General features: G+C 33.8%; 1 protein-coding gene across 3 annotated transcripts in view; it reads right to left on the bottom strand.

The window, feature by feature from the left end:
• The window catches only part of LOC124360389 (protein sickie), a 195,822-nt gene that overhangs the window by 11,922 nt on the left and 156,441 nt on the right, over positions 1-27,459 (bottom strand). For 2 of the 3 annotated variants that reach the window (XM_046813988.1, XM_046813990.1), the window contains 7 exons: positions 27,061-27,212; positions 5,820-5,903; positions 2,983-3,121; positions 2,766-2,890; positions 1,458-1,642; positions 1,209-1,350; positions 587-731 (listed from right to left, as the gene is read on the bottom strand). In XM_046813988.1, the coding sequence (XP_046669944.1) occupies positions 587-731; positions 1,209-1,350; positions 1,458-1,642; positions 2,766-2,890; positions 2,983-3,121; positions 5,820-5,903; positions 27,061-27,212 (972 nt within the window). The remainder of the gene's footprint in view (positions 1-586; positions 732-1,208; positions 1,351-1,457; positions 1,643-2,765; positions 2,891-2,982; positions 3,122-5,819; positions 5,904-27,060; positions 27,213-27,459) is intronic. The other variant, XM_046813989.1, reaches the window with a different exon arrangement.

Raw genomic sequence — 27,459 nt, 5'->3', positions numbered from 1 at the left:
TAAATATATTATTTTATTTTAAATGCATTAAAACATAGCAGGCTTTCAGTTATTTATAAAATGGAAATAAAAAATAATTTTACAAAACTATTAAATCAGTACATAACAATTTTAAAGACCCAATTAAATAATTTACTAAACATATTAGTATTGACCAGGAAAGTGTTTCTATCATAACCATGTAGCAAAGTCTGTTTTGTGTATCTATTATGCAAGGAAAATATGTTATTATTTTTTGTTTCAAAATTATATAAAACAATTCAGTTATACTTAGAGTATATAGGTATACAAGATATTTCTTTATTCTAGAAGCTCTTTTCTTATTGGAATTATTTAAAAATTTAAAAACAAACACACAAATAATATATTTTTTATTCCTGTGAGGCATTTCATGCTCAAGGAACACATTATCATTGGAGTGTTTGTTTTTAATTTATAAGATATTTCTGGTTTACTACAGTATGGCGTACATGTATGTAATTAAACTTTAGGCATTGATACTGTAGTGCGATTTTTACATAATATATTAAAATGCTATATTTAAGCCAATAGAAATAAAAATAATGTTAAATAGAGCAGTATGTACCGGTACCAGGCGTGATTGCATCTCCCATGCTGAACCTGCGCTCTACCTCGTTGAGAGGTAGTGAGCTCTGAGATGAAGTGAGAGATTTGCTGGTCACAATCCTCTGTAGCCTCTCATTGTCCTGCTTCAGGTTTAACATCTCGTTCTGAACACAAATATAGATATGATGAAAATTTGTCATAATAGAATGTTTTCAAAAGGAAAAACCTTACAGTAAAACCATGACACAAATACCAACCCATGTCACATTACAATTTTTATTACAACACTTGGAAATTACACAATTTATAGTTTAGTTTAGTTTCTTAATAATTAAAAATTTTATTTCTTTCACTAATTTATTAGAAAAGAACATGGAAGTCTTCACTCTCATAACAAATTGAAAATTGAAATTTGGCCTAACAATATCAAAAGTAAGGAGCTGGATTACTTTATTTCTTTTGGGCACCTATTATGCATGTTTTAAAGAATGCAAGTAGGGTGGAGCTAAGGTATGTAAAGGCCACATAGTTATTTTTTAGTCTAAATTTATAGATGGGATTAATCCTAGGTTGAGGTATTAAAAATCCTCATCTACAACCAATGCAAACTACAAAACTACAAATTAATCTACAAAACTTACCCTCATCTTAATGACTGTGTCCTTGAGTGATTCGAGCTGGTGGGCTGAACTCAGAGCCTCCAGCCTGATATCAGTCAATACCAGGTCCTTCTCTCTCAGCTGTTTCCTTAGTTCATCTACAACTGCATCTCGGTCATAGCCCCTGTACACGGTTGTCAATTTGTATTTATAATGAAGATAGACAAATGCAGAACATTTTAAACTAAATTGTCTTTTCCACCATTTGTATGTTACATACTTAATACTTACACTGAAGAAGGCTGAGAATCCAGGTTGCCATGTTCATCTCCGTTGATGTGGTGAGCTGTGCCGAGCAGTGGGGATGAAGGGGCTGAGAGGTCTGAGCTCATACCTTTGCTGTCCTCTGCATCAGATACTGAGCCTGTTCTGTTCTTTTTCGTTCTCGAAAATGCCTTGTTGAATGAGCTGCGAAGCTACACAACAAAAAAGGTCACAATAGAAGTATTCATGAGCCAAGTTATTTAAACCAAATGGCATACGCTTAAAATTCTAGTGTTAAACTGCATTTGATCAATTAGAATTTTTGTACAATAATGATTTCATACATTTCCATCATCTTATGTTATTAGACAAAACACTTGAGATTTGACATCTTATTACAGTTGAAAATTGGGAAAACCGTTTGTTTTTTTTTTAATGTTTTGTAAAAATAGCACAAATATGACAACAAAAAATGTACTTTTTTATAAACTTTATGTGTGAACTTCATTTCGTTACATACAGAATTTTTTAATTTTTTATAGCTATGCCATCTAAGAGATCGTTAAAACTAAATAACATGCTACCAACTACCTAGTGCCCTACTGCTGTTGAAAGATGTACAAGAGAAACTTTTGTATAGTAACTGTTAAAAGACTTAGTTAATGATGAACCATCTATAATCACCAAAAATCAGAAAAAATAATTTCTATTTTGTAATAATCAATTTAGGATTTGGGAAATGTGTCTATTCTGGCATGCCATTGTTATTTTTCAAGCAAGGGTAATGACACCTATACAGTCTTTAACAAACTCACATGTTTTGTAACAATGTAATTTCTCTGTCCACATGACGTACTATTTCAATTTCTCAAGCGATTTCATAAATCCTAAGACACCAATAATGTTCAACTAGAGCACCCACAATATTTAAAATACCTTGTATATAATATTTCATAAACTCCTTAGTCTATTATATTATTATACACTTGAAGTGTACAATAATTCATTATCTCTAAATGTGTAGATCAATGTCATTGTGTCTAATCCCCAGTACAGTAACAGTAGTTGTAAAAACAAGAGTCAATTTTTAAGTGACCAATGAGATGCATTATCGTTTGGTCATGGGTTAACCTTGCAAGTATGGTAATTTTATCTACATGTACAGCTACAGATCTGAGAGGTCAAATCACCATGTCTACGTTATAGACAGTACTGTTCTGTATATTGTAATTAATGGAACATCCATTTTAACTCTCAAGATTAGCGTGGAACTGTATACTGAGTTATAGTAAAATTAATCTGCAGCTTATTAATCGTAATTTAAGTCTTGTTTACCCATCCACGTTTCTTTTTCTTGTCAGCATCAGTGGTGTGAGCAGCACTGGACAGACTGCAGGCGGATGACAGAGAATTTAGGCTGGAGACTGAGTCTGTTGACAGCTGTCTCGCAATGTTGCTTCCTGTAAGTTTATGACGCATATAAGTCCATACTGTCTACATAACACTTTCCCTTGAGCTTATATCTAAGGTATGTCGATGAGTACGGACTGACCTGCTGCAGAGTCGGTGGCAGTGTTAATTGTGTGTCTGCGAGCCAGAGACGGAGACAAGTTCTGTGATGTCAGCCCGGCCTCCACACTCTGCTTTCGTAGTAACTCAATTGTCTGTCGCAGCTCCAGCAACTCGGAATCCTGTTTATCAGTGACACAATTAATGTTACTATTATAGTATACTTTACATCATTTGAGAAAGCTTTCAATAGCTTTTTTATTTTTTAGAAACATTTTTAAAGATGACCATATTCAATATAAGCAGGAAAGCTGAAATATTAATTAAATTAAAATCCCAGTTAACTGAAAAACAGGGGAGGGAGTTAACTGAAAAACCAATAAAATCTAAATATAACCTATTAGATTGGGTGTTTTGGGGAAATGAATTACGTAAAAAATTATTTCTGTAAGTTATTTTTTAGGAATGGTGGCAGGAGCGGGGAAGATGACTAATAGCAGCGTGAGTTGAATGGCATTGCGGCAGGCTTTAGCATACCGCATTGCAAAGACAGGTGCTGATACAACATGGCGCAGCGTACTGGCGATTGGTGAGGGAAGAGCAGGGTGAATCAGCTCAAGGACATGTTATTTACCCAATCAGTTGATACAACGAAGTGTCACGTACACATATTAACTATTTTGTTCTGTTATGTATATTCCATGTTATCATACATGGAACCTTTCTGTAGACCCAGGTTTCTGTTGAACTGAGTTCGGTAGCTGAGGTTTTATTGTGTATGAAAAAAAATATCAATCAATAAAAGATTATACTCGTAAAAAGCACCTAAATGCCTTTACATACTATTAAAGCTTTTACAATGTTTAATATTTTTGCCCCACATTTTCAACATTACTTCTTTTGATTAATGTCAGTGCTAGCTGTGTGAATAAAAATACTCTGTCAGTAGTACATTGTAGCCAATAAGATAAAATGGTAGGATATTCCATGCACATTTCTTAACTCCCTCTAGAACTGAGGTGTAATCTATTCCATGAATGGTTTTAGAAAGTAAACTTTACGAGTGGAAGTAAGAGGAGAGAGAATGGAGTCATAAGGGTATAGAATATTCCCTCAGTATATAGGTTATCCAAGACCAACCACAAGGGATGAGATAGAAATTTCTTATTGACACCATTATTTTCTTTATAGCCATTATTGTTAATATCAATGATTTCAACAATATATTCTATTGAAATCAATAGAAAAATACTATCAATAGTTTTGTATTATTGTACAGAATTTAGCCTTTCCATAACTCACTGCTAAACTTACATACATTACAACTGAATTAGTTTTTCAAAATAAATAAAATAATTATTTATACACTTGGTGTTTATTTTATAATCCAAGTATGAACAATCATATATGTGTTTTAAAATGATGTGTTATAATTTTCTAAAAATGTAATTTGTTTCCTTTTTGCCTTTGGAATATTTAGGAAGTATCTTAGTGTCTGAGTGTTCAATGATATCAATGGTGTCTGAAGCTAGAGAGGGTGAGGAGGAGGACGTACTGCGTGTCTCTCTCCTGAACACCTCCACTACAGAGGGTTCTGGTGAGATACTGGCCACCTCATCAAGCATAGCTCGCAAGATGGCTGCCACTGCCAGGGTGTTGGACTCCTGGGGATGCAGAGAGTGCTGACCCGGTGACCCACATACCCGCTGGAAGTTCGTCGAACCCTTATCCCTCAACATTTCCCTGGATTCTATCACATGATTCAAGTATCTGTTTAGAATTTTTCAAATCTCTGTTCCTAGGACAAGGTTGCTAGGTGATCTATCCTTGAGTTAACAATAAATCATCTTGCAATAAGAAACGTATATTATAAAATTACGCTCAATAATCCACATAGTGGCAGTCAAGTTGAAACCGTTCATGAGTAATAGCAGTTCATTCATCCAGCATGGTGTAAGATAAACAAATTAAAATAAAAAACTACACCTTTTATTTCTTACAAGATATCTTTTTGTTCACTACTGCATTATTAGTTTTTTAACCCCTAAGTGACCGAAGTTCATATTCCATAAAATTATATTGTTCAGTCTGTGTTATTTAGTTTAGGTTTTCTTTAGTGTTTTATTTTCTTATCATTTTGATTTAACAGAGACCCAAGGCCTAGAGGACTTTACTAGCTACTGACATTTCAGAGTTCCCCTCTGCCTCAATATTGAACTATTATATATATTTGATGTAAATTTTCCAAACAATTCTTATAATAATTAAAACACACACAAACACAAATACGTTTTTATAACATTTATCTATTTATAGCATACTCAAGAATATATGCTATGTTTCTACTGTGTGACATATTTTAAATACAAATTTAAATCCTTGTATTTTTTGTCAAAATTAAAATATTACAGTTTATAGTAATATTCTGTATACAAATATTTTTGAAAACGTAGTTTGTGTATTTTTAAAAATAATTAACAGACTATAAATTAATAATAAAATTAAACTGTTGTTCGTGCTTTCTACAAAAAACACAATTTTTCCAGAAAAATATAAAATTATAAATATACAATTTAGAATACATAAAAAATATAAAAAAATATTACTGGACTACTACAACTCACTACTGTATTTCACTCTAGACTGTGTAAAATACAATACACTCACAACAGACTAAACAAGTATGATTTACAATTAAAAGATGTCTTAATAGTAATAGTTTATAAATTGCACTACATTTCTTCAAAGCAAATTCTAACACCAATAAAATAACCAATACAGAAGGTAAATTTTATTATAAAATGCATTTTAGTAACTAAATCTTCGTAACTTTTAGTTATTAAAACAGCTTAAAACTTTACAAATCATATTAAAAATTACCTTTTTCTCAGCAGTTGCAGTGAGCTGCTGGAGCCGCTGGGTCATGTTGGACAGAGACTGTTCAAAAGCTGACACTACATGAGCCTATAACAAAAAACAAAACAAAAAACATGCTGTGTAGTACAGATGAGGTACAGAACCTGAGAGGAAAAGATTATTTTAAATATATTTATTGGCCATTAGAAAAGGATTAGCAAAGTTTAGAAGCACAAACCAACAAGTGTAAACCATGCCATTATAGTTACATAAAGAAAATGGAGACCTCTTATGAAACAAACACTGTCCCATAGTGTGTGAATGTCCTAATTTATTTATGAACGTCAATTCACTAACAACTGATAATTTGATGACCAACAAATATTTAGTTCTCTTAAACTTTCTAGATACTGAGTGATGCTATCAAATTTAAGTGTAGATTTATGTAATGTTGCATGATAATCTTGTGCCTGCGTTTTTCAGCCAGAGTGTTTTCCCAGAATTGTGATATTCAAGTGAGGAGAAAGTGCAAACTTATCAAGTAATTTAGTATTACAGGGCTTGATTTCTGTCGCAATGGCACTAAGTAAGTTTATAACAAGAAAAGGTATTTTCCTATTTAAAATTATGTATGGTGTTTTTTACCGAGGAAACAATATACTTTTAGTTTTAATTATAGATGAGTGCCTGCATTGTTGTGTGGTAGCGCTTGCGTGCTCTGAGCTTGACGTTGGGTGCTATCTCAAAGGATGTTACTTTTTCGCCATAAAGTGCGCGCTTCAGTGGCGCATACGAAAAAGTCATCTCTTGAGATTTAATTCGAGCGCAGATCCCGTAAGCGCTCGTAAACGTTAAATTATCAAATTTTAGATTACTGGAATCAAAGGAAATGAGAATGCAGAAATAAATTGTAGCAAGCGACACGACTACAGCGGAAGCGATGTCGTAATCGGGCTACTACTGGCAGCTAAGAGAATTATCGGCTTTATCTGATCTAAACTGGCTTTGTATTATCTGCTTACGTCTGGCGGCGACCTTCAACAGTGCTACTTGACCGTACAACAAAGCAGACACCCAGCAATAATAACCAAAAGTTATAGTATTATATATCTCCCTCGGTAAAAAAAACATGCATCTTTTTAATAAACAAGATCCGAAGAATGATTTGTACTGTTTTGTTGTCTCTGACTGTCGAAGACTTGGACGTGGGAATTGAATTTGTTATCGAACTTTAACTTTTCTTGGTGTAAAAAACACAATTAATGCATTTACCACTCGGGAGAAGGATGGTGTGTTCAAGGTGTTAATTACCGAGCACTTTTTTGAGGATAAAACAAAATTCAAGGCGCATTTACGATTTACGCGGAAATTGCTTGATATGCTACTGAGTTTTGTGGAAGATGATTTTAAAACTGAACCTGCGGAGGAGTACGGGAGTGGCAGTCCCATGTCTCGTAGGCTGATCCGGCTCTCTGCTGAACTCGGCTGCTAGAAAAACGACTGCACCTATTCCTGTGTTTTGAGTTGGTGCCGAATCCCGCAGCGTAAAATCGCAGCTTTATTTGGTACCAAGGATTTGAGCCTTCACGTTGATGTTAATCTCTCACTCCGCTACTCTCGCTCTGGTCGGTGGCAGTAACAACGATGAAAGCGTTATTATGATAATGTAATCATTGAACTATTTCCCCTAATGACTTCTCTGGCCCTAAGTCTTTGAATGCGCTACATCTTATGGGCATTTTAACTAGTAAAAAATTGTGCTCAGAATGATCGATTAAAAGTTGGATTTTTTCGAAGCATCATTAATATGATCATATTTGTGTAAGGATTTATATAACAAAGTAGATACTGATATACACACCGATCGACATCATTATACTATTATCTACAAGTAGGCTCAAGTAGGAAGACGGTAGCCGGCTTAATGGGCCACTTGAAAAGACACGTGTAGGGGGCCTGAACAGTACAAGCTCTTATACTGGGCACGTGCTATAATAGAAGTCTTAAAATCTCATCTGTATCGCTACCAGACTACAGGACGGACCTCGACGTGGGAGGATTCATTTTTACCCAAGCTTGGACCTGAAAGCTAGTTATAAGTAAAATAATTATGATACTCTGAGTATGAATTCCTCCACCATAACGGAAGTAGGATATGTACAAGGACATGTTAACAATACCAACAATAAATAATTGTCTCAATTACAAGTGGATACAACTCATATTAACGACGAAGGAGGAATGGGAGAGTATTGTCAAGCTGCGATCTTCATGCGGCTAGTTCTAGCAATAAATGAGTTCTTAGTGATAACGTCTGGCGTTATTATAGCAGATACCGTATTACCGCCTACAATTATCAATATTGTCTGAGCTACAAGTGGCTTTGGTGCTCCCGACTTGGCACCCCCTGGACATATCACCACCTCGATCGTGATGTCAAATTGAATAAAGGTGATAAATTGACGCAGTTGCTGTATCCATACCCTGAATAAGCATATTTCGACTCTTATCTGCAATGATCACGAGCTCTTTGTGCTCGCTTATTCCTGAAATGCAGTGACAGAGCAAATGGCTAGTTGAACCGTGTTAGTGCCCGATCACTTTTTTTTATTCCTTCAGGTACTGTAAATATTCCATGCAAAAATGTCTATGAACCCCAATAATGGGTACCTTACGTCAACATACCGTGTGCACATTCAATATTTTGTTCATTACATTGAATTTTATAGCAAAGTTTAAATATTATCCATAATACATTAAATGGCACATATATACTAGAAGTTATATATTATTATACATTGTCATTGCTGTGTACAGTAAACTACTATCTCCCGAAACTCTTGGAATTATATGTTTCATTGGAAACTCTATGATCTATACATATTTTCCATTTCCCCCATTAACAAATTAATTTGGACTACTGCGAAGATTACAAAATAAACAAATAATAATAATAATAATAATAAATAGCCACATCGGTCAAGCCATTCTTACCAACGAGCCAAATTTTATTTCTATTTACCTGTATGTAGATACAATCACAGATAAAGTATTTATTAGCTTAGTCAAGTAAGCTGCACGGATTAGTATGTTATTTAGATCCATGTGACTGACTGTGTACTACAGCTAACAATACTGCGTCTAGAAGGAAGTGCTAAGGCAGCGTCCCAGTGACTTCCTCAGATAACGTTATTTCATTGTCATTATTTGTTACATTAATGCAAAATTAGCTGAATATATGAAAAAACATTATAGTGCGTACGATAATGCTTGACGTTTTATTTTAGTTTACACTACTTGCATTCACAAAAAACGTTCATGTTAATCTGTAGTTTGTCCAGTTCCAGATGATTGGCCAACCCTCGCAACCCTCGCACACCGTCACACGCGCAGCCCGGCCTACCTGCCGTCATTGTTACTTCGATATACTGGGACTCTCGACAGTCTACAAAACTGTTATTTTTACCTTTTCATTTTAGTTTGGTATTTTTTTAATGTTGCTTTTTATCTTATGAAAATCCAAACAGGAAATGGCTATGACGTGCCTAACATAGCTTGGCCAACATTGATTAATTATGAATAGCCATTCAGATATTTCTAAACATCGCGTCGTGGATCTGTTTTGCTACCCAACAGCCAAAAATAGAATTATCAGGGGAAATGATCACGCCACTGCTTACATTCTTTAACTATCCGTACACTCACTCCCTTTCAAAAGCCGAAAAGAAGAATCCGACACACTCGTATAACTCTACGAAAGCGGAAAAGATTAGTTGGCTGGAAAATAAAGTAGTCTGCTTGGTCATAGATTAATAGATTATCTAAATTCATTTTATTATAAATGTGTATAAACACACACGCGCGCTCGCGCGCGCACACACACAAATGCATAGGTACGTATAAAAATGCTTAATCCTCTACAGCTCTGGACAAACTGTAGTGTGGAAGTTCTGATTGCGCCTAATTACATAAGTAATATCTGCGAAATTTACTATTACATGTATCATAGAAAAGATAAATAAAAAGAAGTCTTGTTGGAACCGCACATTCGCGATTCCTGTTGAAGTATTAATTCTAATTACTAAGATCAGTGAGACAAATTTATGTTTTTATTGATTCTGATAATAATTGCACTTTAACAAACAGTTGTCTAGTGAAATTGTATTGTACTGTATATGTTGTACCACGGGCCTGAGGCGCAATGCATTCAGTTGACTTAATTAACTGCTGTCCCTGGTGCTCAGCAACAGTTTTATTTTGAACTCAGCGATTGGGAAAAGTACACTTAATGCGAGTGAAGAAATATTTAATATTGGACTGCACCATTTGGAGAAGGCGGTCAAACCCAAACATGACTAATAAGACAGTTTGTAGTTAAATTTGTTGTGTTAGCCAAGTATTTTTTTTATGGGAACGTATATTACTAATATCAACATACTTAAGTTATATAGCATACAATTAAACTTTGAATTTAAAATATCAAATTCAAAAAATCGATATATTGTTGGAATACTTTATTACTGTTGAATACCGAATAATACAAAGACAAAACCTTTTTTGTGCCCCCTGCACGCGACATATGTCAATGCCTGGACAAGAGTATTTGAACAGCACGCAAGGGTCAGTCCCCAGGGAAGGGTGTGTCGTCGGCAACGCCCTACCTTTTACCGTGGACGCTAACTATTGAACAACTCACGACATTGTTAACAAAACCTACAACGGAATATGAAACCAATATTAACAAAATAAGGATTAAAATATAATTTTAGTGAACCAAAGTAAAAAGAAGTAAATCTCAAACAATCTAATTGAATTTATATACGATGAACTTGTATTACCATTTATATTTTTCATGTAAAATTTGTGTGTGTGTGTGTGTGTGTGTATACATATATATATATATATATATATATATATATATATATATATATATATATATATATATATAAATTCATAATTCACTAAGTAGGACTACTATAATAATTAAAATCACGAAAACAATACCCTTTAAATATATTCTTTATTTACCAACACGTGTTTCGGTATACATATACACATATGTATACATATAATCGCAAACATATCTGCTGGAAATTTGGACAAAATTAGTCTTGTTTATTTAATTGCGCAGTTCGTCTCAACCAGTTCCCTCTCACACCGCGGTGAAACACGTACGTTGCTTGTAGAGAATAGTTCTTTGAAACATTTCATTGCCATTTATAATTTTATTCAGGAGGATCTAGTTTGTCTTCGTTTCATTAATCTGGATTAAGTTTCAAATTGTTAAAACAGATTTGTCAGTAATATAATACACATTTAGAAGCTAATGAAAATTTAATGTATGGTTTCAAAATAGGTAACAAAATCTACTTCGGTAGTGTTCTTCATAGCTTAGAAGATATCTTGGAAGTTTTGATCTATTTAACCATTCAAATCAATAAACCCCCTCAAATTAAGACTGAAATTTAAATTGAGGGCTTTTTGGTGTTTCGTGGCTAAAATTGAGTAAAGTTATGCAATAACGTTTCGTATAGTTTAGTCGGATCAATTAGATTTTTGGCAATTTGAAAAGTTTCCGTGCATTCCTTCCTATTTTATGCCGTCTTTATCCTTCTAAAACTAGAACAATGTTTAATGTATGATTGCGACATTCACATGTTTTACATACACGTTAAACCTGCCATGTATTGTTTACTCTCCAGGCCAGAAACGCTGAGTACTAAGTTGGATGAGAGTTCCGCAAGTCCGCAGCTGCTACTAACTCATTTCCAGGGAAGCATGCAACAAACCGCCGCGCCGCGAGGGCGATGTGGTGAACAACGCGCGTAGATCGACTGTAAGTAGTAGTTGCATACCTACCAACGTGTCAAGTATCAGTAGGATTGCCAACAATTCGTTCTCTGGTCTCCTTGGAGGAACTACGATATTTACGAGGCAGGATGAGGTAGAGGAATCTGGACCACTACTGCACAGTAGTAAATACATCTTACCGTGGTTATTGTCCAAGGTATAGCATAATCAGCTACAGTAACCTATGACAACGAACATGATAAATTCAACAGCGCTATATATAGCTGATGTAACAATAAACTTTCATCCATTAGTTATTGTATTTTCAATTGATTGATGCGTACTTCCAAATATAAACTATAAGCTGCCTTGAAAGGAACATTTGGAACGTGTGAATATAGAGGCAACATGTGAGGATGACGTCATCAGCTAGTTCCGAACCACACAGATGACATCAGCTTCACTTTCTGCGACCTCCCCCCCCCCACCGACCCATCAACAATACAATGAACAACAAACACTTCAACGTTCAGTTCGTATTAAAGAAACCCTATTGAAATTCTCACCCAAACTTTAAATGTATATACATATTCACGTGCCACTTTATAATACATATTGCTATCAGATAAAATTGAATTTTTAAGTGAGATAACCAATTATAAGTTATTTAGTGCTATACAAGGGCGAATCAGGGATTGCATTGTTGGTTAGAGTTAACAATAATTAGGCCGATCTATTTTACATTGTCTTATAATACTTATAAGACAAAAAATCGATTTTAGAGCCGCTGTGGTACTCCAAGGGATTTTTATTTATATATAAGGAATATACAGTAGTAAATTTGAATTTATATACAGTAGTAAATTTGAATTCAATTCAGATTCTTCAATTAGTAAAAGTTTAAAACGTCAGAGAAAACACTTCCAGTAGTGTATTGCCAGTCTAAAAGTCAATTTACACGGGTCGAGCTGCCAGGGAGTAAAGTGCTGGTCAAGTACACTTAACTGGCCACTTCCGCACATTTACTGTTGATTCGGTTATTACCAGGTAATTCAGTAAGAGTAGGTTATATACATTTGCAACCCACTACACAAGACTGTAACGATCTATGGTTAATACCCATAATTTTATATTCATTACCTACTTTTAATCTTCTTATAAATAAAACTCAATCGCTAATATGTTGCTAAGCGCTAATCTCGAGAACGGCTGGACCAATTTGGCTAATTCTTTTTTAGTAATGTTCGATGCAGTATAAGAGAGGTTTATGTGAACAGAAAGATTGGAAAAGCTCTCCGAACACTTTAGAGGTTGGAAAAATAATGATAATATTTATGTTTCATAATCAAAATTTAACCGACACTAAACACCTGTTGACTCTTTTAAACTTTCTTTAATTTACCAGCTGAAGTTCTTTAAAGAGACTGACACATTGTAATGTTATGAAATATTAAGAATACGTACACAGTGTTTGATCAGTAGTGTAATCCCGATAACAATGACAAAGTTACCCTATAAATGTTATTCCAAATTGAGCCAGTGATGAATTAAAAACATAAAAACAATGTATGCATTGGCAATACTTTTTTACAGTTTGTTTTTGGAATTAGTATTAAAACACTGTTATAAACCCCATCTTAATGAGCAAAGCTGTGAATGTTTACACACGAGGTACTTAAACACACCTTGCACATGTTGGCTTCATTGACTTTGTGAGGTGGCATTTTTACAGCGACGTAAGGAAAAATAGAGAAATGAATACTAACTAACATTCCTCAACGAGTTATTCTTTCCCAGATTACAGTCTAAAAACAGCTTCTGGAGCTAAAACCCTGTTATAAAAGGATACCGGGAGTAGAGGTATTTTGACCATAGTAGGCTTATTAGTCCTACGTATGTATGTATATTTTCTTTATCGGGACAACAAGGCAAACTCACTATGGCATTGGAATTATCTTGGACCGAAAATATATTACAAGAGCCGGAAGTAGACACTTTTTTCTCGAAGTAGGTTTCCGTAAGCTATACGCGTATATATTTTGTTGATCGGGACAACAAGGCAAACTCGCTATGGCATTGGAATTATCTTGGACCGAAAATATATTACAAGAGCCGGAAGTAGACACTTTTTTCTCGAAGTAGGTTTCCGTAAGCTATACGCGTATATATTTTGTTGATCGGGACAACAAGGCAAACTCGCTATGGCATTGGAATTATCTTGGACCGAAAATATATTACAAGAGCCGGAAGTAGACACTTTTTTCTCGAAGTAGGTTTCCGTAAGCTATACGCGTATATATTTTGTTGATCGGGACACAACAAGGCAAACTCGCTATGGCATTGGAATTATCTTGGACCGAAAATATATTACAAGAGCCGGAAGTAGACACTTTTTTCTCGAAGTAGGTTTCCGTAAGCTATACGCGTATATATTTTGTTGATCGGGGCAACAAGGCAAACTCAACCATGGTACCGTAAATTAATTTAAACGGCAGGAAAAAGACACCTTCAGACCAAAATATGATTGCACGAGTTTTAAGGGCAGAGAAAATACACGTTAATGTATAATTCAATCATTTCCAGGACCTCTTGGCAGTTTGTACACATTACAATACCTTACATATAAAAAATACACATTTCACAATCCCAGATCGGCGTGGTTCCCGCGGGCACGTGCTCCGATTTCTCCCTTCTCCAGCGCCCCACCACATCTGTGAGTCGGCAGTGATCCAGTCAAGAAGAGGATTTCCGTGAAGGGAGTGGTACTTCATCACATCACGTGATTTCTACCGCTTAATCTCTACGAGGATTACTACTCGATTGGAAGTAACTTTACATACAGTAGGCCTATCTATTTAAGCGCTTGACCCGCGTAAATAACTCTAAGTTAAGGTTACGTAAATATGGTAATTTGAAAAAAAAATAACTATGGTTAAGTAAACCCAAGTTATATAAACTTTAGTTAAACGTTTTTTGTATTCTCTCTGTCTTTTTATTGATAAAAGTTGGTTATACAACGCTTAAGTATACATAAATAAAATCTTAAATGGATTTTAATGTTAATCAAATATATTAAAAATGCAGAAAAAAAATATAATTTTATACTTATCCATTTCAATGTAGAGGCCATTTAAGAGGTTTCGCTCACAATATTGAAAGCACAAGTATTTTGGAACAATAACCTCGATTAGAAAAATTTAGTTACGAGGCGTATTCAGAAAGTAAGTATCGTTTACCGCTACTGCCGCCGTAGCGCTGCAGTCGGTGTTCCGCGCATGCGCACTAGTAGTGCTTGTTCATTAGCTATCGACTCACGCAATTTTAGATTATTCTACGTTGTATTTTCAGTTTTATCTGAAGGTTTAAAATGTTTAACACGGTTAGTGATCCCGCCAATCGTGAGATTAGTTCTGTACTGAGATTTTTGAACGCAAGACATTTGAAACCAGCTGAAATTTATCGTCAACTTCGAGGTGTTTACGGGGAAGACGTGATGAGTGAAGGAATGGTGGGAAAGTGGGTTAGAATGTTCCATGCGGTCGAATAAATGTGCATGATGAGAATCGCAGCGATCGGCCTTCTCTCATTACCGATGATCTGGTAAGGGCGGTTGAAAAAATCCAAGACAGCCGTTTCACTGTGACAACGCTATCTGACGATTTCCAACAAATTTCACGCACTTTCTTGTACGAAATTGTTACGAACCGCTTAGCTTATCTCAAGCTGTGTTCCCGATGGGTTCCAACAATGCTTACTGACGTGCACAAAACCAAGAGACTCGAAAGTGCCTTGACTTTTCTCACACGGTGAAGTAATAATGATGGTGAGGATTTTTAAACAAAATTGTGACAGGTGATGAAACTTGGGTCCTTCATGTCACACCGGAATCCAAACAGCAATCAATGGAATGGCGACATACGCAATCCCCGAAGAAACAAAAATGCAAGACCGCAATGTCTGCACAAAAAATAATGTGCACTGTCTTTTGGGATTGGAAAGGTGTTTTGCTGATTGATTTTCTCCCAGGTGAGGTGAAACCATTAATGCAGCATGGTATTGCGAAACCTTAAGAAAACTAAGGCGTGTAATTCACAAACGCAGAGGAATGCTAAGGAACAGAATTATGTTGCTCCATGACAATGCTCAGCCCTATCGTACTGCTGGTGACACTCAAAGATTGGTTCTACAATTTCGTTGAGAGCAGTATGAAGCGCGAACTAGGCGGCCATCGCTTTGAAACCAACTATGAAGTGAAAACTACCGTGGAGTCGTGGCAACACTCGTTGGCGGGAACCTTCTACGAAGAGGATATAGACAAATTGATCACCCGCCACGACAAGAGTTTGAACATCTGTGGAAACTATGCCGAAAAATAGTTTAAGGTTGGGATTTCATGTAGAAATAAAATTGTGTTGAAAGAATTGTTTTACTTGTTTTTTTAACGGTACTTACTTTCTGAACACGCCTCGTGTCAGAAATTCAAATTCAACTAGTTGAAGTAAATTGAGTAAAATAAAACCTAAATAGTGCAATAAAGGTAGGTGGATCTTTAGCGCAATTAAAAGTATTAAGTTAGCAAAACTCCCATAAATACTGAATATAGAAGTGGTGGTATTCAGATTGTAAAACAAATAAATATTTATTTAAAGTTAACTTCGAGCATATTTATTCCTATACCTTTAATAATTCGTTAATTACTCGTATTAAAAAGTTTATTGCGGTGCAGAGGCTGGGGCATGAGTTCGATGTCACTGAATCAGCAGTGAAGGTGTTGTTGAATAATTATCCCACTGTCCAGGTTAATAATACTGTATTGCTTTGTATTATGGCATTCCATTATATTATTATATTCAATAATACCTTCAAACACAACAGCAAATAGATAAACACGTCTACTATAAAAACTTATCAGTTTACTGCATTGACAAAAACCACAATAGTAATTAAACGCGCATACTTATATCAGCTGATTGATTATAGATAAATTATTTCAAAGAATTCGTTTTTAAAATTTAAAAGCTTATTTAAAAAATAACTATTACATAAAACGCGGCTTTCAGAAAATAATTGACTTCCAGTGAATGGAAGTAACAAAACATAGGGGAACCTCTGGCTTGGACACAGCTCAAAATACGCAGTGTTGTGGGACACTGATACTGTGTGTACTGAACGCCGCTGTGCGGTACTCAGTGGTGTGTACTGCAGTAGTAGACGAGTGCCGCCCTCCCAATTTGGCCGGTGTCAGGGAAAACAATAACAAACACAACCGCTCTCTGAGGTCCAACACATGGTTTCAGTCCTCTCCGTTCCTAACGTTTGTATGCGCAGATATACCTATCAACCTATACACAGGCGGTGTATCTCAGCGTTGACTGGCATCACGTGACTGATTGTCACTCGACTCTGTATATTCCTCACTATACTCAACTGCAGAACATTACTAATTGTTAAACTGAACAAATCAAACTCAAACATTGCAAAATACCTTTGCGGTTGACTTTTGCTGTCACATACTCAATATTCTGTTATCATAAAGGCCTAATCTGAATTCCTAATTAAAATGAGAACACACAAATTTACTTTCTACACGTAAATAGTTAGAAAATATGAAGAAATTGGTTTTACTATTGTTCCTAAATATATGCTATTTTATAAAGTGCAGTAAATTACAAATTTAACAAACCACACATCTGTTAATAAAAAGTTTTCTAAACAACGTAATCAGTAATTCATATAGTTTATTTTTACTTAGCGGTCTCCATATCTGTAAAGTTGACTTGGGAAGAGGTGAGGTTGACGAAATATATTTCCTCGCTACCTGAGGATGGTCGGAAGAGAAGCTACGGTGTCGCGATCGTCTAATAGCCAGTTCCCACCAAGGTACGTCCGGCCGAGGCCGCAAGGTGAGGGGTAGTTCATCCTCCAGTAGGGGCTCGAGATCTCGGCGCGCACACCTTGCACTGCGGACCGTCGCGAACCCGTCGTGCACCACCATGCCGTGCTGCATGTCACGGTCACACTACTCACCACTCACCACTCACTACTCACTACTCACTACTGACACATCACAGCTGCGCCGCGCACGCCGCCGCCCGCCACCACTTGACTGGCCTCCTCTTCCCTCCCTCTGTTTTTGTAGCGTAGTACTGCCCGCTCATAAAAACGCTATCTATAAATACACCTCTCAAGGGATGGCTGAACTGTTTACAGAGTAACCGGGTTCATAATATACTCTTATGTGCTTGTATTATATTATACTTTAGCATTAGACAGGTGCAGAAAGTGTATTTTAGGATTAGTATACATTTAACTTAAAAACCTGCCCTTCAAACTTGTCGTTTTCACAGAATGTGTACTGCTACTATACCAGATAATTTTCACTATACAAAAAATACTGTAAGCAATACGAAATAATTAAGTTTAAAAATCAAAGCCAATACATGCCCAATACAGCCCCAGTTCCTCTTATTATTTTTCCTTTACAAAATTTAGAATAAACACACGTTTGTGTAGTTGTGTTATTATATTAATGCTATAATATTTACAAATCATTATTCTATATTTTAAATATCACAACTTTATTATTTTTAAGTACTAAAGCTTTAAAGTATAATTATCCCATAGCTATCGAGGATTATTTTTGTATATTTCAGTCAGTTTTCTATAAGATATTGGATTAGTTATTAAGATATTTAGGCAAAAATTGATACTACACAGAAATCCATCCAAATAATACCCTAGGTTCCCTGAATATTTGAATGGCCCATGAATATCTAAATGTTTCTTGACAACACTTAATTTTTCATGATTCACATTAACTCTTCTACTGCACTGAAAAATTGAAGTTCTAGGTGAAACCATACAGGTTATACATGAATTTCAATATGTTTTTCACAAATTTGGAGAGTTTTAGAGAACAAATTATAATTCAAGTAATTGTGCACATACACTGATATTTTTAATGTGCTTCTATTGGGCATCTCTTTACACATCATCTTCACCAGTACTTGTATTTAAAAAAGGGCAAAATAAAAAATGAATGAAGCAAAGTTTACATCTATAGATAGAAAACCAGCAAGTTAGTTTTTAATCTAATTTCATATAATTTAAAGCATATGCTATAAGAAGTTATCATTGATAAACTACATAAAAACATTAAGTAATCAGTTACTAATGAGGGTAAAAAATCTCAATTTGGAAATTTTATGAATACAAAATGTTTACAATAAACTTTAATATTACATTTTTGGTATTTATTACGTAATTTTTAATACTATGAAAATATATTGTTATCTATGTTATTTATCCCTGTAAAGTGCACATTATGATTAAATTGTTTTTTTCCTACACAGTAATGTTGTACAATAACAAGGAAAATTTATCCTATAATATTTGACACATTACACAATAAAGAAAATATAACCACACCAAATATAATTTCCACTGTATGGCTCAGACAGTAATGATTTTTTAATTGGAAAGCCAAAAAACCATAATTAGGGAATACAATATTGTCACCAATATAGGTTAAGATATTTTATCACCAATATTTAGGGACTGTAGGATTTTATTCTTAAAATTGAAGTTTATATCGCACAACTTTTAAATGTTTCTCAATGTGAAACAGAAATATTATAATCCAATTTTTGTAACACTACAACAGCACTATGTAATGTTCCGCATTTTGCTACAAATACAAAATGTAAATGTATTATAATTTAAATTACTTTTAATAAATTGTAATACATGTTATACATTTTTTTTAAATCTAGCACTAGAAAGGTACAATAGTAAAATTAATGTTAAGGTGTACATGGGTTTTGTAACAGGAAGACTAAATCTACCGTTTTATGTATTTTTTTTTTTTCAAATAATTAACCTCACTATTTCAACAAAACTATACCTGTAAAATGATTTAGATCTGACAATAAAAACAGATATTTCAAAACTGAAGTTATATATTGTGAATAAAGACGAAATGTACTCTAGAGGATTACTTAATATTTTAATCACCTGAAATGAAATCACCCTTTATATTACTTCTATCCTTCTTTCTCAATCTCCCACTCCTCTTCTCCTTTCTCTGTACTTCTACTCTTCCTCTCCATCATCCACATACCTTCTATCGCATATATATATATATATAATTTTTTCAATAAACATTGAATTACAAAAAGTACTTGCTCTGCCAGGACTCGAACCCGGATCTCTCACTTGCCGGGTGAATGTGCTATATATAATATTTATAACAATTGATTCACAAACAGAACTGGCTTTATCGGGACTCTGCTCCATGTTACTTGATAAGTGAGAGATCCAGGTACAAGTCCTGGTAGAGCAAGTACTTTTTGCGAATATATCTTTATTAAAATAAAATTAGGCTATTGCCCTTATAAAAATGTAATGAATACATATTTGAAAATGATGTAATGTCATGAACGAGAATCAACAAACAATGATAGTCCAATAATTATAATAGTTATTAATTTAGAAAAAGTTTATATATTACCAATTAAAAAAATAAACATTCTTCCCTCCTGGTTTCCGGACAGGTTTTTGTTATATATCCTTTTAAAGACATGTCACAACATTATTAATAAAATTATTAAACATTCATTTTATTCATAATGATATACAATCTTTATTTATCTACCTTGAATGTGAAAATAACTTATACATTCACAATGAAAATAAACCTCATTTTTATTTTAATGAGATACATTATTCTATTAGCCTAATCAGTTTCTTAAATCTCACACTAAATGAGATCATAATTTTAAATGTTGTTATTAAGATTGAAATGTTTTCTAATTATTTAGTAAGCACTGAGTAAACAAATACTCCCTAGAGATGTTTAATTTTTATATAAAGAGGGTTCTAGCTTTTGCTAACTAATTTATGTAAAGATTTAATCAAATTGCATTTCTTTAGCAATGAAAAATGTATATAAAGTTGATAAGAAGCAATGACCACACAGAGATGTATATGTATTGTAGTACAGATGATGAGATGGTGGGGGGGGGGGAGAGAGAGATAAAAGAGAGGTCATTAATTAATTCCAGTCCATCAACTCACACCAGCTCTGCTCTACACATGATTTATAGTCCAATTCTATCACAACTCCTTGCATGGCTACAACACGAGTAGCTTCAATACAGTAGTCAAATTAAGTAATTACTTTTACACTTAATTTGTACACTAAAATATTCAATAACAGCAGATTACTACATGTTACTTTACTTTTATAAACTATATAAAGAATAACTATAGAACAAAAGTAACAAGTGCTCTATAAAAATGTACAATGAAATATACAAAAGTTGTGTTCAGTACTTGTTTGCATTGTTTATATACACTACAATAAAGCTATTGTTTAAATACAACTTAACGATACTCACATTAGAAGATTAATTATAACCAAAAACATTATGATAACAAGACTTACAATTTAAATTCAGCTTCTTTGTATCTTAGTTTATAAGACTTGCATTTTTATGACTATAATTATTACTTTATACGAAAATGACTAAGAGTACAGATTTTTTGTAAAAAGATTTGAGAGCTTTTTTAAAAAAGCAATTTGGAAAATACTATAAAACTCACTCCATTTATATGTTTATTGTAAAAAATATCTTTGATTCCAAAAATTTAATTCTAATACATACAGTATAAATTCAGAATTAATCAAGCGAATTGTAATGTTACTATATTTAATTATAATGCAGTATACGTTTTGTAATGGTTAATTTGTAATTAATCTTGAAACTCTGGTATCAATAAACTTTATTTTGGCATATATAGGCATAATTTTATTCAGGAGATATACTGATTGAAAAATGATTGTTTGAATCATATGATTGAATAAAATAAGATGAAGTGATTACAAATAAGATAAAAATGTAAAACTCAAATAATGATTAATCTAGATAGATTTTAAATTCAACAAACAGGAAAATTCAGACTTTGCCACTTTTTTATTTTATTTATACCTTTTAAAGATGTATATGTTTTTATGGGAACATAATTAAAACCTTAAAATGTTCATTATGTACTTGAACGCAAATTTTCTTTACGGCAGACATTAAATTAAATTATGTCAAATATCTTCAAAATGTGAAGGAAAATGGCCAGAATAGCCCGTACTTAGTTGAACTGCATGCGTTGCTTTCACGAGAAACATTGGCCATGTTCCTATAAACTGTTATTGAGTGTGTGTAAAACAGCGTACACGCCCACCGTAAGACCACCGCCACACTTTATGAAGAAAAAAGAAAACTCAGAATATAATATTATTGTATGTTATTACTAACTGTTCGGCTTATAAATAACTTCCATGATATTTATATCAAATTAACAATGATAAATTGTTGTACTATTTGGTATAATCTCTTTCATCAGTCTATTTGCTGCATTGGAAAATACATTGACACAAAATAATATTTAACATTAATTTGTGTCAATGTAATTTCCAATGCAGCAAATAGACTAAAAGTGATTTGTTGATAAAGCTGGTATATTTCCAATATTAGCATTATGTTGACAATATACAAATGACTTCTTTGAAAAGCTAGTGTAATGATAACATTGAGGTTATTGAGGTTGGCAATAAGGACATGACAATTAAAAATGTTGATTTATATGGTGAATATGTGAAATGCCATAACATTCCCAGGAATATTATTTTATATTGCATAATAAATTGGATAAATATTTTGTCAGTTATGTAGTACTATTTATGCTATCCCTTATTTTCCATGATTTATGAAAGGGGAAGGAACAAATCCCTGTTGACTGCAGCACACGTCTTATGGGACAGAGCTAGATAGACAATGAATTACCTTACGCAGTGTACACCAGCAGTATCTATTTTCATTATTAAGATTTACATATTGCCGCACATCCGCTGCATTTATGTACAGACATAATCAAAACTACTTGGTGATAAACAGACAATTGTTAATTTTTGTTTGTTTTGTGATTTTTAATAGTATAAATATGTTCTATATGAGAATAAATGTCTTATAACTTTGTATCATTTTATCATTGCCAGAGGTGAAAGTTTGTTTACATTTAAATTTTAATGCATACTAACAAGGTTGTATAATAACACTATCACAGATAGATGCAGGGATCAAGATAACCGATTGGTGATTATCTATTTGTATTATTGTAATCAATGTGGACCATAATTTTGATCAGTGACTACCAAGTTGATCTAGAGTGTGTGTTATAAACAAGAGTTTTGAGGTACTTTTTTGATTTTTAAAATAGATTCCAAAACTGAACAACAGATTTGTGTAGTTTTATGTACAACTCGGAAAATCGGGCAATGAAATTTTAATATCATTAAGCATGGTTGGTGAAGATTTTTTAAGCTGCACTATTGTCTCTGAGAGTCATGCCCACTATAAAGCCAGCCAAGACCGTTGAATGTGATGTGCGATCAGGATGTCGTAATACAAACACAACACTAGAAAATGTGGAAAACATTTTCTTTATTATTTCAGAAGATGGCCAACAGTCAATTCAGGTGACATGTGAGGAAATTAACATTGGTTATAGACAATGGCAGTAAATGTTGAGAGATAATCTGGACATGCAACACATATGTGTAAAATCGATTCCACGGCTACTGAACGATGCTCAAAAACAATAAAAAGTGCATAATTGTCAAAGCAAGCTCCTTCAAATAACCAGTGAGCATACAACCTTCATTTCTAAAATCATAACAGGTAATAAGACTTTATTTACACCCTATAGCCCCAAGATAAAACAGTCATCTCTACTATCAATGACGAAGAATGATGTGATGCTTTAGAGGCTTAAGGGAAAAAGTGCGACTGACTCAACTCAAACTTAGGTGGAATCAACATTGGCTTTTGCACTAGGACAATGCAGCAGCCCACAATGGTATAAAAATGTTGAGTTCCTGACAAATAACCATTGAAATTTTATGTGGATGGGATCCATCCAGGACCTAATACAACATAGACAAATGTGTTATTTAGAAGAAACATATTCAACACCTCCTGTTATTTGCCGATCTCGTTATAGGCTGTGATACTACTTCACCCATGTACAATGTAGGATAGATTAAAAGTTTGGAAGCTATCACACCATATCCACAGAAGCTAAACATACCAGGTGAAGTGTTTGTAAGAAAGGAAAAACAAAATATAATCTATTAGCACTGTTGAAATATACAGGGTGTCAATTAAGTCTGGAACCTCTTTTTTAATTTTTAAACCACAATATAAAAAAATACCATAGTTCACACGTGCTTACTGGTGATAGTAACGCACATATCTGCCCAATTACCGACCGGATAATCCCTTTTGGGGACGGTCCACAAGGAGTCAGACAAAATTCTTAAATAGCAGCATAGGTCAAGTTTGGTATCACATTAAAGGTCTTACTTAGCAGAGTACAATGCCGCAAACCGGACTTCAAAAGGTGGATTCATTCAGTAGTTATAGCTATTTGAATTTTAAAACAATTGAACAATGTAAATTATTAAGTATTACAAGTAAACACCAATTTTTAAGTACCTGTGATCAAAGTAAGTGTTCAAAATGTTCCCCTCCCATCGTCAGGCAATGTCCTAGGCGGTTGTAAAAGCCATCCACTGCATTTTGAAGGTAGTCACAAGGAATATCTTGAGCTTCTTGGACTATGAGATTTCTTAGGTGCGCCAAATCTCGAGGCTTAGTACGATAAACTTTATCTTTGAGGTATCCCCTAAGAAAAAAATCCAGATAAATCAGGGGAACGAGCAGGCCACTCTACTGCACCATGTCTTCCAATCCATCTGCGAAGGAATATTGTATCCAAGTATTCTCTAACAAGGAGAGCAAAGTGTGGTAGCGCGCCATCTTGTTGGAAATAAAATCTTTGAAATTGTCGACCAAGAGCAGCTTGTAGTGCAGGAATTATCTCATTTTGGAGCATTGCTAGATACGAGTCACCATTTAAATTACCAGTGATAAATAATGGGCCCATAATTTGATTTCCTGTAATACCTGCCCAAACGTTAAGTTTCTGTGGATGCTGTGTATGACACTATCTGCCACTTTCACATTCTAACAGTAGTTGTGTTATTGGTAATAATTATTGATTCCTGGCTTCGATTACTACATTGTCAGATGATGGGAGGGGAACATTTTGAACACTTACTTTGATCACAGGTACTTAAAAATTGGTGTTTACTTGTAATACTTAATAATTTACATTGTTCAATTGTTTTAAAATTCAAATAGCTATAACTACTGAATGAATCCACCTTTTGAAGTCCGGTTTGCGGCATTGTACTCTGCTAAGTAAGACCTTTAATGTGATACCAAACTTGACCTATGCTGCTATTTAAGAATTTTGTCTGACTCCTTGTGGACCGTCCCCAAAAGGGATTATCCGGTCGGTAATTGGGCAGATGTGTGCGTTACTATCACCAGTAAGCACATGTGAACTTTGGTATTTCTTTCTATTGTGGTGTAAAAATTAAAAAAGAGGTTCCAGGCTTAATTGACACCCTGTATGTTATCATTATGTATGGGCTAAAAAATTATTCAAATTTAAATTAAGCTTGTTACTACAAATTTCAGGACTAACATCAGAAATATGCGAGTGACTGGAGTAAATAAGTGCAAAATTTTATGTGTGAATGTGACACTGTGGTATGATTGCAAAATTTTATATTAAATGACTGACTTTAACCATATAATGTATATTGTTTACGTTAATAAAAGATTAGAATTTGAATGCTTTGAACTCTAAACTTGATTTTTCATACTAATAAAAATAACACGTATCTTTGTCTAACTGTAGTCATAATACTACTATACAGTAGTTTCAAATTCTAGTAATCCATCTTATGGTGCCGGCATCAATAAATATTAAAAGCAAGGATTATCTCTTGGGAGTTGTCATAGTTTAAAATTTACAAAAAACACAAAACAAAATGAATACATAAATAATAACAAAAACAATACATTTGATAGGCCTATCATAAATGAATACTAATATGATATAACATCACGGCCAGCAGAAGACAGGACACCTGATTTCAGTTCCTGGTGCATCAACGTTATCAGCTGATTGGTCAGTTGTCGAGGTGCTGTTACGATGGAATATTGTGTTGAAACAATAATGGAAACTGAATTGTAGCTTCTCATTTAACATGAGTTCACCTAATGAATTCCTTTTAAAATGTTTATAAATTTCGTATTATTCAAGCATGCTTAATTTGCTGCCTTTGCAAAATTGATGCAAAACTTCCAGATTTTCATTAGTTCCATTTATTATGTGATTCTTGCCCATCAAATGTTGATATAAAAAATATGCAATCAGAACAGGTTAGTTTATAGTTGGAAGTTTAAGCGTTTTTGTCTCTTACATTTACATCTCAAAATGTTCCTAGTGTGGTTTGTTGTCTTGAAGACAAGGCCTACAACATGGGATCTAAGGTTTCTTTTTAGTGGAGTGCTATATTGTCAGGCTATATTTAACACATATGTACTTCTTGTCCTGTTTCACATTTTCCGTTTTATTACTGAGTAGTATTTTGTTTTTTTTATTTATTAATTTGTCCACCTTAGTGTTATGTCCAATATTATCAATTTCCAAGGTGCCAAATCTATTCATATGAGAGTAGATTTTTTCAATAATAGTTATTGATTAATTTTCCTATTTTGTTTATTTATTACTTTACAGTTAGCATGAATCGGTACTCGACCATATGGCTTGATCATTGTATAACAGATGTTTCTCCCAGTCACAATGATCAACCTTTGTTATTATGATACTTCCTTCGTCTCCAAAAACTTTAAATTTATTACAGTACAAAAAAAAATAACACTTAAACTTGGTTTTACACAAAATAGTGAAGTACCATCAACAAATCTAAACTATCCATAATATTTTAGTATTTCGTTAATCAATACCCATAAAAGATTCCACTAAATTCACCTTTTGTGTTTCTCACAAAATTAAAAATCACTAATAATTAAAAAATGTACGTTTTGAAAACAACTGTAGTATAAAACTGCCTTTAAAATGTAATATGTCATACAAGTCCTTATAAAAGGAAGGAGCCTTGTGTTCCCCAGCACAGCTGTTTCGAGAAAATTTGCAGGGGGAAAATTTAAAGATGTTATCCCATTTAATATAAACAAACTTTTATTAACTAAAAAAATACTTTCTTCCATATGGAAGTAAAAATACTTTTAAATTACATACTACTACACTTTCAATATGATTTACACTTTATGTAATTTTCCAAAATACCGCCTTCCACACCAAAAATCAGTTTCCATACAAATTGTTTAAATTTTTACAAAAATAACCATGGCCCCTGTAATAAATATACACAAAAAACTCCCTCATATGTATAGATGAACTAAATTTAGTGGGAGGTTATAAAAGCAAACCTCTTTAACAGGGTAAAATTAATAAGTATATAAAATATAAAACAAACACTCACATTGGTGGAGAGTTGGTTAGTGAGAGTATGGACCTTCTCCTGAGCCTCTCCCAGCTCTCGGCGCAGCTTGCGCATTTCATGGGCCTGTTTCTCTTCTGGCGTGCTGTATAGTGACGAGGCAGTTGAAACCAGGCTCACTGCCGACCCATGTACTACAACAAACATATTGCAGCATTATTAATAATAAGAAAAACCAACTTTTTAAAATGAGTATTAATCTAAAAATCTTTTAAGTGTGACAGCGATGAACTTTTGTTATCACTGTTATAAGCAAAAAGTATCTTTGGGACAATATGTTTTCAACACCTATTTTCAAGCTTTTGTTTATTAATTTATTTGAATGTTTAGGAAGGCTAAGTAATTTTAATATAACATCTATTGTGATTGGAAAATTTAACT

The sequence above is a fragment of the Homalodisca vitripennis genome, chromosome 4 (assembly GCF_021130785.1).
Source record: "Homalodisca vitripennis isolate AUS2020 chromosome 4, UT_GWSS_2.1, whole genome shotgun sequence".
Taxonomy (NCBI): domain Eukaryota; kingdom Metazoa; phylum Arthropoda; class Insecta; order Hemiptera; family Cicadellidae; genus Homalodisca; species Homalodisca vitripennis.
The sequence above is the reverse complement of the archived record's forward strand: the minus strand, read 5'-3'. Positions and strand labels throughout refer to the sequence as shown.